At 42.2% G+C, this 13,146-nt stretch overlaps 1 protein-coding gene across 4 annotated transcripts in view; it reads left to right on the top strand.

Annotated features, from left to right (window-relative positions):
- The window catches only part of LOC143767208 (uncharacterized), a 521,413-nt gene extending 511,072 nt beyond the window's left edge, over positions 1–10,341 (top strand). For all 4 annotated transcript variants that reach the window (XM_077255348.1, XM_077255347.1, XM_077255350.1 and 1 more), the window contains one exon: positions 7,824–10,341. In XM_077255348.1, coding sequence (XP_077111463.1) covers positions 7,824–9,583 — 1,760 coding nt within the window. In that variant the 3' untranslated portion in view covers positions 9,584–10,341. The remainder of the gene's footprint in view (positions 1–7,823) is intronic.
- The last annotated feature ends 2,805 nt before the right edge of the window (positions 10,342–13,146 follow it).

Here is a 13,146-nt window from a genome sequence, read left to right as displayed (position 1 = left end):
TAAGTTCTGCGGGAAGCACTTCACTGTTCAGATTGTTATGTCTTGAGCAAATGGTAATGGTTATGTTTTCCAATTTCAGGATACCTAATAGCCCTACCTCTCACTGGATGGGAGGTTTTAGTTTAATTTTAAGTTGTATGGTTCTAGCTATGGTTGGAAAAAGGGGACAACACACCAGAGACATTACTCCTCATCAGGAAAATGGAAGAAAAAGGGACACCCTTAATGGCAGCATTCAATTGAGAGTCTGGATGTATATATATGTATATATGTATAATCTTATATATGGGAATGGCGTATCTAGTTAAAATTGTGACCTGGAATGTCAGGGGGCTGGGTGATGTGGTGAACAGTGGTGCGATGTTTGATTGGTTACACCAATACCAGGCCGGTATAGTCTGCCTAACAGAAACACTTTTGACAAATGACAGATTACATCTAATGAAAAGGGCGTAGGTGGGGAAAACCTTTCATTCAGTCCACTCGTCTCAATGCTAGGGGAGTCAGCGTATTAGTACACAAGGATATCCCATTTATGGGGCAAGTAACAAAAATTGATGCAAATGGTAGATATATATGTATTGCTTGTGAAATTTATAATATAAAAATAATTATAGTATTATAGTAGCTTTGTATACCCCCTTCCTCCTAACTCCTCAGAGGTGCTGAAGTTAATTATTTATTTTACAAAAGATTTTCCAGATTTCCCTGTTGTTGTGGTGGGAGGTTTTAAGGCATATCTGAATCCATATTGGGATAAATATCATGTGGGCACTATCCCCCCAAAACATCAGGCCAACATCTCTGCATTACTTACTATTGGAAGTAGGAATGCTAGATCTCTGGTGTGTAGGTCATCCAGGGGTCTAACAATTCTCTTGCTACTCCTCTTCCCACCGTTCGTTATCCCGCATAGATCTGCCTATCAGGAATTTTCTTCCCAGAAATATTTCGGATCATTATTCGTACAGTTAGAGGTGGGGGACGGTAGCCTGGGGGGTGGGGGGAAGGTCTCTATGGCGCCTGCACCCATATTGGTTGCAGTCTTTTGAAGGCTCGATGTCAGATTTGATGGGACAGCGGAGGACAATACGGTATGGAAAACAATGAAGGCCTATGTGCTTGGTATATATATAAGGAAACTTAGCAAAGTAAAAACTAAAACCAGAGGGAAATCTCAGGAATTGCAACAGGAGGTCATGTCACGGGAGGCGATTTTATACAGAAAATGTGTCTGATGACAACAGATTACAGTGGAAAATAGCCCAAAAAAAGGATGGCGGATCACCTACTAGCACTTTCCTCACAGAGGCATATGTTCATAAAGCAAAACGATTTCATTGAAGGGGAGAGTGTGGGACACCGGTTGGCATCAATAATTAAGGCGCAGGCGGGATCATCGCATATAGCTAGACTTTTATGGAGAGATTGCAATATACTCACTGATACTTCAGATATTTTAACAGCCTTAAGTCAATACTATGGAGAAATATACAAAACCAGATCTGCAGCAAGGGAGGAACAAATATCTACATACTTGGCAGGGGTAAAACTCCCTAAACTGTCTCTAGAGGCTAGCAGATGCCTGGATCAACCATTCACTCTGGAAGAGGCATTGAGTAAAGTCCAAAACGAAAAGGCTCTGACGGGCTCCTTGGAGAGATTTTACTTCCCATATTGTTGGGGGTGTTGGAGGGAGCAACAATAGTTGGGAGATTGCCTACTTCAATGACTGAAGCAATTATTCTGTTAAAGTCGGGAAAATACCCTGAATGCCCAGATTCCCATAGACCACGGTGGGCAATTAATTTTCCTGAGGTGCCATATGAGAGACCATGACTGTTGTGGAGGGCCAAACTAATAGCTTGAAATTAATTCTACTCACAATTAATATTAATAAAATATCACCTAATATTGAGCATAATTAAGTATGCTGACACCCCCATATATATCTTTGAACCCCCTCCCCCACAGCCCCTTATATACAGCATGAGCCTCACACAGCCTACTACATATGCAGCATGAGCCCCACACATCCTCCCTATATACGGCATTAGCCCCGCACAGCCTCCCTATGTACGGCATGAGCCCCGCACAGCCTCCCCATGTACGGCATGAGCCCTTCACAGCCTCCCCATGTACGGCATGAGCCCCGCACAGCCTCCCCATGTACGGCATGAGCCCCGCACAGCCTCCCCATGTACGGCATTAGCCCCGCACAGCCTCCCCATGTATGGCATGAGCCCCGCTCAGCCTCCCCTGTACGGCATGAGCCCGCACAGCCTCCCCATGTATGGCATGATCCCCGCACAGCCTCCCCATGTACGGCATGAGTCCCAGAATCTCTCCACATACTGGATGAGGCCCCACACAGCCTCCCATATACTGCATGAGGCCCCCACAGCCTCTCCATATATTGCATGACAGTATACAGCCTTCCCATAGCCTCACCATGAGCAGCATGTCGCCCCCATAGCCTCCCCGTGTGCAGCATGACACCCCCATAGCCTCCCTGTGTGCAGCATGTTCACCCCCCATAGAATCCCCATGTTCATGCACATGAGAAAAAAAAAAACACCCCACACTCACTGTTGCTGTCTCCGATGCACTGACTCTCCGGCGGTACACAGCTGACGCAATGACATGACGTCATCACGTCAGCTGTTTTACACATGTTTTCCACCGATGCTGACTGCGGGAGACGGTGGGCACGGTGCGGCCCACGGATCTCAGGTTTTCAGCCCCACGGCTCTCGGTCCGCGGGCCAGACTTGAGAGCCAGGGGGCCGGATGTGGCCCGTGGGCCACACTTTGCCCAGGTCTGCTATAGATCAATATCTCTTCTCCCTGTAGACATAAAAAACTATTTGCTAAAGTATTAGCCATGAGACTTACTAAAATAATAACTGAGCTAATACATGAAGATCAAACACATGTCTACTTTACATTTGCATCATTTCTTAGACATGATTTTTTTTCTTCCTTTAGGAAGTTAGAAGGGTTAAAGTTGACTAGCAATTTTTCAACAAAACTTCCAAGCCATTTTTTGGGGACCACATCACATTTTAAGTGCGGGCCTATATGACAGAAAATAACCGATTTAACATTTAACTTTTTTTTTACATTTTACTTTAACTTCATATTTTTTACTTTCAGAAGGGTAACAGCAGAAATAGGACTCCAAAACTTGTTGTGCAATTTCTTCTGAGTACGCTGATAGCCTAAATGTGGAGGAAAACTGCTGTTTGGGGCATGGCAGGGCTATGTAGCGAAGCAGTACTATTTGACTTTTTGAAAGGAAAAATAGCTGGAGTAGAGAGCAAATGCCATGTCGCATTTGGAGAGCCCCTAATGTGCCTAAACAGTGGAACCCCCTCCCCACAAATGACCCTGTTTTGCAAACTAAACCCCTCATGGAATGTATCTAGATGTGTGGTGAGCACCTTCAACCCCCATGTGCTTCAGAGGTTTATAAGTAGAGGCATAAAAATAGAACATCACATTTGTCTCACAAAATTGTGCTTTTTAGCCTTAAATTTTTTATCACAAGGGTAATAGGTGAAAATGCACCCTACAATTTATTGTGCAATTTCTCCTGAGAATGCTGGTACCCCATATATGGCGGAGAAATACTGTTTGACAAGATTAGGAAAGGAAGGAGCGCCATTTGACTTTTTTAGCTCAAAAATAGCTGGAATTATTAGCGGTTGCCGCGTTGTTTGGAGAGCCTCTGATGTGTCTAAACAGTGAAAAAAAAATGCAAGTGACCCTATTTTGGAAACTAGACCCCTCAAGGAACTTATTGAGATGTGTGCTGAACACTTTGCTATATGTTACAAACTTCTGTGTAGTAGCTGTGATTTAAGTGAAAATATCTTTTTTTTTTTTCCACAAAAATGTTTTTAGCCCCAAACTTCTTATTTTCACAAGGGTAGCAGGAAAGAAATTGAACCCAAAATTTGTTCTGCAATATCTCCTGGGTATACGGATACCCCATATGTGGGGGAAAACTACTGTTAGGGCTCATGGCAGGGCTCAGAAAAGGAGTGACGTTTGGGAAAGCAGAGTTTGATGGAATCGTCTTGTCGTGTTTGAGGAGCCCCTGATATGCCTAAACAGTTGAAGCAAAATCGCTATGATGTACCCAGTACATCGTAGGTAGGGAAGGGGTTAAGACAGTATTATTTGTATAACATAATCAGCCATGGGCTTAGGGGAGGACTGACGTTATAATGTTATGTAACTGAATATGCAGATAATACAAATAGACAACTCTCTATCTACTTTTAGTGTGAAAATCGAGTGTAGTTTTAGGTCAAATTTATCCAGCAATATGACAAATTTTGAAGGATTCACAAACATTCAAGTACCAGTGTAAGTGATCTATAAAAGAACCTGCAACTATGTTTGCAGTGGGCAGTGCTGCAAATACTTTTTCAGATCCCCCAGTGCTCCCATATTCAGCCAATGTTTCTATTGGCTTGCATGACATACAGTGGGGCAAAAAAGTATTTAGTCAGTCAGCAATAGTGCAAGTTCCACCACTTAAAAAGATGAGAGGCGTCTGTAATTTACATCATAGGTAGACCTCAACTATGGGAGACAAACTGAGAAACAAAAATCCAGAAAATCACATTGTCTGTTTTTTTTATCATTTTATTTGCATATTCTGGTGGAAAATAAGTATTTGGTCAGAAACAAACAATCAAGATTTCTGGCTCTCACAGACCTGTAACTTCTTCTTTAAGAGTCTCCTCTTTCCTCCACTCATTACCTGTAGTAATGGCACCTGTTTAAACTTGTTATCAGTATAAAAAGACACCTGTACACACCCTCAAACAGTCTGACTCCAAACTCCACTATTGTGAAGACCAAAGAGCTGTCAAAGGACACCAGAAACAAAATTGTAGCCCTGCACCAGTCTGGGAAGACTGAATCTGCAATAGCCAACCAGCTTGGAGTGAAGAAATCAACAGTGGGAGCAAGAATTAGAAAATGGAAGACATTCAAGACCACTGATAATCTCCCTCGATCTGGGGCTCCACGCAAAATCCCACCCCGTGGGGTCAGAATGATCACAAGAACGGTGAGCAAAAATCCCAGAACCACGCGGGGGGACCTAGAGAATGAACTGCAGAGAGCTGGGACCAATGTAACAAGGCCTACCATAAGTAACACACTACGCCACCATGGACTCAGATCCTGCAGTGCCAGACGTGTCCCACTGCTTAAGCCAGTACATGTCCGGGCCCGTCTGAAGTTTGCTAGAGAGCATTTGGATGATCCAGAGGAGTTTTGGGAGAATGTCCTATGGTCTGATGAAACCAAACTGGAACTGTTTGGTAGAAACACAACTTGTCGTGTTTGGAGGAAAAAGAATACTGAGTTGCATCCATCAAACACCATACCTACTGTAAAGCATGGTGGTGGAAACATCATGCTTTGGGGCTGTTTCTCTGCAAAGGGGCCAGGACGACTGATCCGGGTACATGAAAGAATGAATGGGGCCATGTATCGTGAGATTTTGAGTGCAAACCTCCTTCCATCAGCAAGGGCATTGAAGATGAAACGTGGCTGGGTCTTTCAACATGACAATGATCCAAAGCACACCACCAGGGCAACGAAGGAGTGGCTTCGTAAGAAGCATTTCAAGGTCCTGGAGTGGCCTAGCCAGTCTCCAGATCTCAACCCTATAGAAAACCTTTGGAGGGAGTTGAAAGTCTGTGTTGCCAAGCGAAAAGCCAAAAACATCACTGCTCTAGAGGAGATCTGCATGGAGGAATGGGCCAACATACCAACAACTGTGTGGCAACCTTGTGAAGACTTACAGAAAACGTTTGACCTCTGTCAATGCCAACAAAGGATATATTACAAAGTATTGAGATGAAATTTTGTTTCTGACCAAATACTTATTTTCCACCAGAATATGCAAATAAAATGATAAAAAAACAATGTGATTTTCTGGATTTTTTTTTCTCAGTTTGTCTCCCATAGTTGAGGTCTACCTATGATGTAAATTACAGACGCCTCTCATCTTTTTAAGTGGTGGAACTTGCACTATTGCTGACTGACTAAATACTTTTTTGCCCCACTGTATATGATATGAAGGACTTGCTCTCCTTTCTTGTATCCACTGTTTAGTTACATCAATTAAAAAAAATCCTTTTTTTCTCCAAAGCCATGCCTTGTGTTCATGACCAATCTGCTACGATGTGCTTTGCTCTGTGCTATAGCGCTTGTACCTGTCGGAGAATGTATGAGATGGAAGCTCTTGATAAAACTGACTACAGATCCATTTTATGAGTCTCCTCTGAACATGTAAATGGAACAGATTCATGACAGACACAGAGAAACATGAAGTGAGAAGATGGCTATATTAGAGTAGTGAAAATTTGTAAGGACATTACCTGGTCACCTAACACTGTAATCTCCGTCCCTCTTTGTAGTCTATTGTCTAAAGCTTTAGTCACACTAAACGACTTACCAACGATCACGACCAGCGATACGACCTGGCCGTGATTGTTGGTAAGTCGTTGTGTGGTCGCTGGGGAGCTGTCACACAGACAGCTCTCTCCAGCGACCAACGATCAGGGGAAAGACTTCGGCATTGTTGAAACTGTCTTCAATGATGCCGAAGTCCCCCTGCAGCACCCGGGTAACCAGGGTAAACATCGGGTTACTAAGTGCAGGGCCGCGCTTAGTAACCCGATATTTACCCTGGTTGCAAGTGAATACATCGCTGGATCGGCGTCACACGCCGATCCAGCGATGACAGCGGGTGATCAGCGACCAAAAAATGGTCCTGATCATTCCCCAACGACCAACGATCTCCCAGCAGGGGCCTGATCGTTGGTCGCTGTCACACATAACGAGATCGTTAGCGGGATCGTTGCTACGTCACCAAAAGCGTGACGTTGCAACGATATCGTTATGTGTGACTCCAGCTTTAGTCCGTTAATAATTTAATTGTATTACAAGTGTTAAATAGACCGCTCTCCAGGAGAGAATAGCACAGAGCAAACTAAGTGGGTCCAATGAACAAAGAATATATAGAGACTAGTGATGAGCGAGTGTACTCCTTGCTCGGGTTTTCCCGAGTACGCTTGGGTGGTCTCCAAGTATTTATGACTGCTCAGAGATTTAGTTTTCATCGCGGCAGCTGAATGACTTACAGCTACTAGCCTGCTTGTTTACATGTGGGGATTCCCTAGCAACCCGGCAACCCCCACATGTACTCAGCCTGGCTAGTAGCTGTAAATCATTCAGCTGCCGCGATGAAAACTAAACCCTCCACTGAACGGTAAGGGCTCCACTGCCTGTCTTATTATAAAGGGGTTCTGTGTGCTAGTAGTGTTGTTACTATCTGGGGCTAGTAATTGATTTACTGGACGACTACTAGATTATTATATACATTTTTTGTTTATCGAATCTACTTAGCTTGTTCTTTTGCTATTCTCTCTTGGAGTGCCTTCTGAGGCCCGTATTTTGTTTTATTGGACGGCTATCAATCTCTATAGATTCTTTGTTCATTGGACCCACTTAGTTTGCTCTGTGCTATTCTCTCCTGGAGCGCGGTCAGTCTATTTAACACTTGTCTATTTTTCTATAAGGGTGACACCTACCCCTTATTGACCTTAGCAGCTGAGGGGATTCTAGAGATGGTTTTCTGCTGCATGGTCAGGTAGCGCCTGTGTGTTTTTGTATTTTCATTTTACAGTAATTGTATTACAATTTGCATGGAAATGCTATAAAATATATAATAGAAATATATAATTTCACTGCAAAGTTACTGAAGAGAACAATTTTTTTTTTCATTCTTACTAGGTGACTGTACCAGGAGCTCAGAGGGATGTCTGATCTTCTCAGACTTTTCTGCAGATAATTTTGGTATCACACCTGATATTTGTGAAGAACATGTCATTATACCTGATCCAGCTCAAGATCTCATCAGAAAAAATCTGTCATCTGATCCTTTTCAACAGGTCCTTTTTTCTGCTTCATTTAAGACCAATATGCAAAACAAAAGTCACGGAAGGGCTGTGAAACATGAAATAGTTCACATAGCGGAGAAGCCATTTTCATGTTCAGAATGTGGGAAATATTACAGTACTAAATCAAAACTTGCAAAACATCAGAGAAGTCACACAGGGGAGAAGCCATTTTCATGTTCAGAATGTGGAAAACGATATAGCGAGAAATCTGTACTTTTTAAACATCAGAGGATTCACACGGGGGAGAAACCATTCTCTTGTTCAGAATGTGGGAAATGTTTTAAAGAGAAATCAGGTCTTGCTACACATCAGATAATTCACACAGGGGAGAAGCCATTTTCATGTTCAGAATGTGGGAAATGTTTTACATACAAATCAAATTTTGTGATGCATCAAAGAATTCACACAGGGGAGAAACCATTCTCTTGTTCAGAATGTGGGAAATGTTTTACAAAGAAATCAAGTCTTGTTAAACATCAGAGGATTCACACGGGGGAGAAACCATTCTCTTGTTCAGAATGTGGGAAATGTTTTAAAGAGAAATCAAGTCTTGTTACACATCAGAGAATTCACACAGGGGAGAAGCCATTTTCATGTTCAGAATGTGGAAAACGATATAGTGAGAAATCTGTACTTTTTAAACATCAGAGAATTCACACAGGGGCGAAGCCATTTTCTTGTTCAGAATGCGGGAAATGTTTTACACTCAAATCAAGTTTTGTGATGCATCAAAGAATTCACACAGGGGAGAAAACATTCTCTTGTTCAGAATGTGGGAAATGTTTTACCTTGAAATCAAGTCTTGTTTCACATCAGAGGATCCACACGGGGGAGAAACCATTCTCTTGTTCAGAATGTGGAAAATGTTTTACAGAGAAATCAAGTCTTGTTAAACATCAGAGAATTCACACAGGGGAGAAGCCATTTTCATGTTCAGAATGTGGGAAATATTACAGTACTAAATCAAACCTTGCGAAACATCAGAAAAGTCACACAGGGGAGAAACCATTTTCATGTTCAGAATGTGGAAAACGATATAGTGAGAAATCTGTACTTTTTAAACATCAGAGGATTCACACGGGGGAGAAACCATTCTCTTGTTCAGAGTGTGGGAAATGTTTTAAAGAGAAATCAAGTCTTGTTACACATCAGAGAATTCACACAGGGGAGAAGCCATTTTCATGTTCAGAATGTGGAAAATGTTTTAATCGAAAAACACATCTTGCTGCACATCTGAAAAATCACACAGGGGATAAGCCATTTTTATGTACACAATGTGGAAAACGATATAGTACAAAATCCGTACTTGTTAAACATCAGAAAATTCACACAGGAGAGAAACCATTTTCTTGTTCAGAATGTGGGAAATGTTTTACAGACAAATCAAATCTTGTTAAACATCAGAGAACTCACACAGAGGCAAAGCCATTTTCATGTTCAGAATGTGGGAAATATTACAGTACTAAATCAAACCTTGCGAAACATCAGAGAATTCACACAGGGGAGAAGCCATTTTCATGTTCAGTATGTGGGAAATGTTTTAATCGGAAAACAAATCTTGTTACACATCTAAAAACTCACACAGGAAAGTAATTATATTTTTTCAAAGTTTTATTGATTTTTTTTAGCAGCATAATATGACAACTAACAGAAAATCAAAGTCTAAAAGAGGATGAATAGAAAAAAGCTATAGACTTCATTACATAACGAATCAAAGGAATAAATAAGGTTTAATCATGGTACAAAAATCATGAAGCCGATGTAGTATATTGATAAGCAAGACACTTCAAGGATGGGAAGTAAGGAGGAGAAAAATCAAGAGGATCTACGGTATGAGTGCAAAGAAGGGACAAACTATAAAGCACCTTAGGATAGTTTGGGAGAGTTGGAAATAAGGGAAGGTTTCTCAGTGAAACCATTTAGTAGCGGTTGTAATAGTATATTCTTGTATTTGGGTTATCGACTTTTTTGTAGCATGGGTTCTAGCCAACTCTATGAACCATTCTTCTAAGGCTGCCATCATACTAGCAGTATTTGGTCAGTATTTTACATCCGTATTTGTAAGCCAAAACCAGGAGTGGGTGATAAATGCAGAAATGGTGCATGTTTCTATTATACTTTTCCTCTAATTGTTCCACTCCTGGTTTTGGCTTACAAATACTGATGTAAAATACTGACCAAATACTGCTAGTGTGACGGCAGCCTAAAGAGGAGGTTCTACTGAATTCCAATGGCGGGTAGGACTCGTGGAAGCGCGGTAGCGCGAAACGGCCATCGTCCGTTAATTGTTCACATTATCCCCTGCTGAAGACTTGTATGTGGCAATAAAGCTTGGATTTTTAGGACGGTGAGTGCCTTTCATTTCTTCATAATTGGACTTTGCATTCTGCTTTCTGGATTGAGCAACCGTTCCTTTTTGGGCGAAAAAAGCATTAAGCTGTTTGATGCGTGAGACACATTGGTTTGAATGTCGCAGTGGTGCTGATAGTCTTTTTTTCTCTCTTTTGCATGCAGTATTATTATTTTGGCTACCTAAAGTAGATGCCATTAGTAGTGATTTTCTTATACATCAGTTTGGGCATAGGACACCAGAGCTTTCACTGTTGTACATGTTTTCTAAATACTGATACTCCTGTCACTTCCTTAAAAATTCTGACCTTACCCCAGAAAGCTCCTTGAGTCGGGCAAGACCACCATGTATGTTACTGTCTCCCCACACACCCCGCAATGCCAACATAAACTAGATACGTCACAGAACCATTTATGCAAGGTGGTGGGAACCCGGTACCACCTTGAAACAATTTTATAGATTATTTCTTGTAATTAGTGGCCATAGCCGATTTGTGGGAGAGGAAAAAGCATTTATCCCACTGATTCTTCATAAATGTGCTTAGGAGCGCAGTCTCTCAAGCCTTGCAAAATGGAGGAAGGTCTCCAGATCTGGGTCGATCAACAATTTGTGTTTACCACAGATGGCATGCGGAGGGAATAGGGGGCGACGCACAACATTTCCAAAGGGGATTATTGGGCGGACTGTCCAGTGAATCGTAACAGTCTTGACGTTGTATGTATTCAAAATTAATACGTATCTTATTAGGACAATCACCTAGGATAGTAGAAAGGGATAAGGGCGTGCAAAATGGAGATACTTGGTGTACACATAAAGACCTCTTTTTGGAGCCGGCTAGGAATGAATTTGCAAAGGCGTCAGGTGGAAACTTGGAGTGACCAGTTACAGGCATTCATTGGCCCCTCTGATCAACCAAAACACCTCTCACCCTTTGTGTACATATAGTCTTCAGTGTCTGAATGACGCTCTATGATACTGAAATAATATTCAGCGCCACAATGTTCCAATTACATGGAAAAGAGGATGCTGTCACCAAGCAAATATCTTAGCAACTCAGACCCAAAGTATTGACTGCGGAACAAATCAAGGATCATTGCCTGGGCTGATGCTAGATATCGACCACTGCAATGAGATAAACTTTTGGACAAGATATAATATTATACTGGACTCTTGGATGACTTGATTGCCAAAGAAAACGACTAAATTAATGTTGAATTTTAACCCAAAAAGAGGAAGGTATATACGCTTGGATGAATTCCAGCAGGTATACAGTAGCAGCCTAGTTAGAATTGTCGTCTTAAGAACATTGACTCTACCAAACTTGGAGATTTCTCTCTGGTTCCTAGAGTCAAAATCCAACTCCAACCGGGAGAAAAACAATTGAAAGTTGAAAGAGAATAGCCTCGAGATCGGAGGGAGCATCAGTGCGCAGATAGTTTATATTGTTACTTGAGGGCCACTTAAATGAGAAATTGGACTTCAGAGTGCTCTCTAATTGTTGGTGCAGAAAGATATTTATTGCTTCAGATTTGTCAATGTTTATCTTGACCTGTGACTGTCAAATATCGCAGCCAGGGGGGCCACCCATGCTGTTACCTTTGGAGCAAATGGCTCTCTGCTGCCCCATTGCCCAAGCAATTATGCGATTTACTGATGACTGACGGAGGAGGCCGTAGGCTGTTTCCACTAATAGGCTGGTTATCGGGAAACTAACAGTGAGCGAATAGTGTGTATATATACACTTCCAATTCCCACTCATGAGATGTGTATATACTCCCAGTATGGTTACAGCTAGCTCCACGATAACCCCAGACTACTCGCTGCCACCACCAGTCATGTTTTATACAGGCTGACTGTAAGCTTTGTTTTGGTTCTGGTAGCTTATGGCTTAGGGGTGCGAGTTACAAAACAAAAGGAACAGAAGTATTAAATTGTACACTGGTCAAAAAAATAAAGGGAACACTAAAATTCCACATCCTAGATATCACTGAATGAAATATTCCATTTGTAAATCTTTATTCATTACACAGTGGAATGTGTTGCGAACAATAAAACCTAAAAATGATCAACAAAAATCACAACTAATATCCCACGGAGGTCTGGAGATGGAATGATGCTCAAAATCAAAGTGTAAAATGAAGGTACAGGCTGATCTAACTTAAGTGGAAATGCCTCAAGACAAGGAAATGATGCACAGTCCCGGCATGCAGCGCAGTGAGTACTCACGCAGCTGTACTCTGCTTGTGAGCAGCGCATGACGTCCCTGTCATGTGCTGCTTACAAGCATAAAGCAGTTGCTGGCAACAGAGCCGGACGCTGCGAGGGAGTGCCGCAAAGGTAAGTGTAATGGTTTTTTTTATGTTTTCTGATGGGGCCATGCATACCAGCATGGAGATGGGGCAATACCAGGACCGGGGTTGGGGACCAATCATACCAAGATACTAATATTAGAGAGAAATATTCATTACCCTCCACGCCCATGGGCGTGAAATGCCGTGAATTTTAATTTCTCTTCAGCAGCAGGCACAGGAGGTAGCTGCAGCCACCGTGTCCAACTTCCTTTGACCCGCTGCACCACTGATGCCGCTCTCCCACCTCCCCACCATAGCCAGAGCCGGTACATCTGGACTATAAGACACCCCCCACCCATTTTCCTAATTTTTGGAGGAAAAAAGTGTCTTGCAGTCCGATAAATACGGTATATTACCTTGTCCTACTGCAAAAGAGAGAAAGGACGTGGGGTAGGGGAGGGTTAAAAACATTTTTGGCGTCCAAAGACCGAATCATGAGGAGAGTTTTATATAAG

The sequence above is a fragment of the Ranitomeya variabilis genome, chromosome 4, assembly GCF_051348905.1.
Source record: "Ranitomeya variabilis isolate aRanVar5 chromosome 4, aRanVar5.hap1, whole genome shotgun sequence".
Taxonomy (NCBI): Eukaryota; Metazoa; Chordata; class Amphibia; order Anura; family Dendrobatidae; genus Ranitomeya; species Ranitomeya variabilis.
The sequence above is the reverse complement of the archived record's forward strand: the minus strand, read 5'-3'. Positions and strand labels throughout refer to the sequence as shown.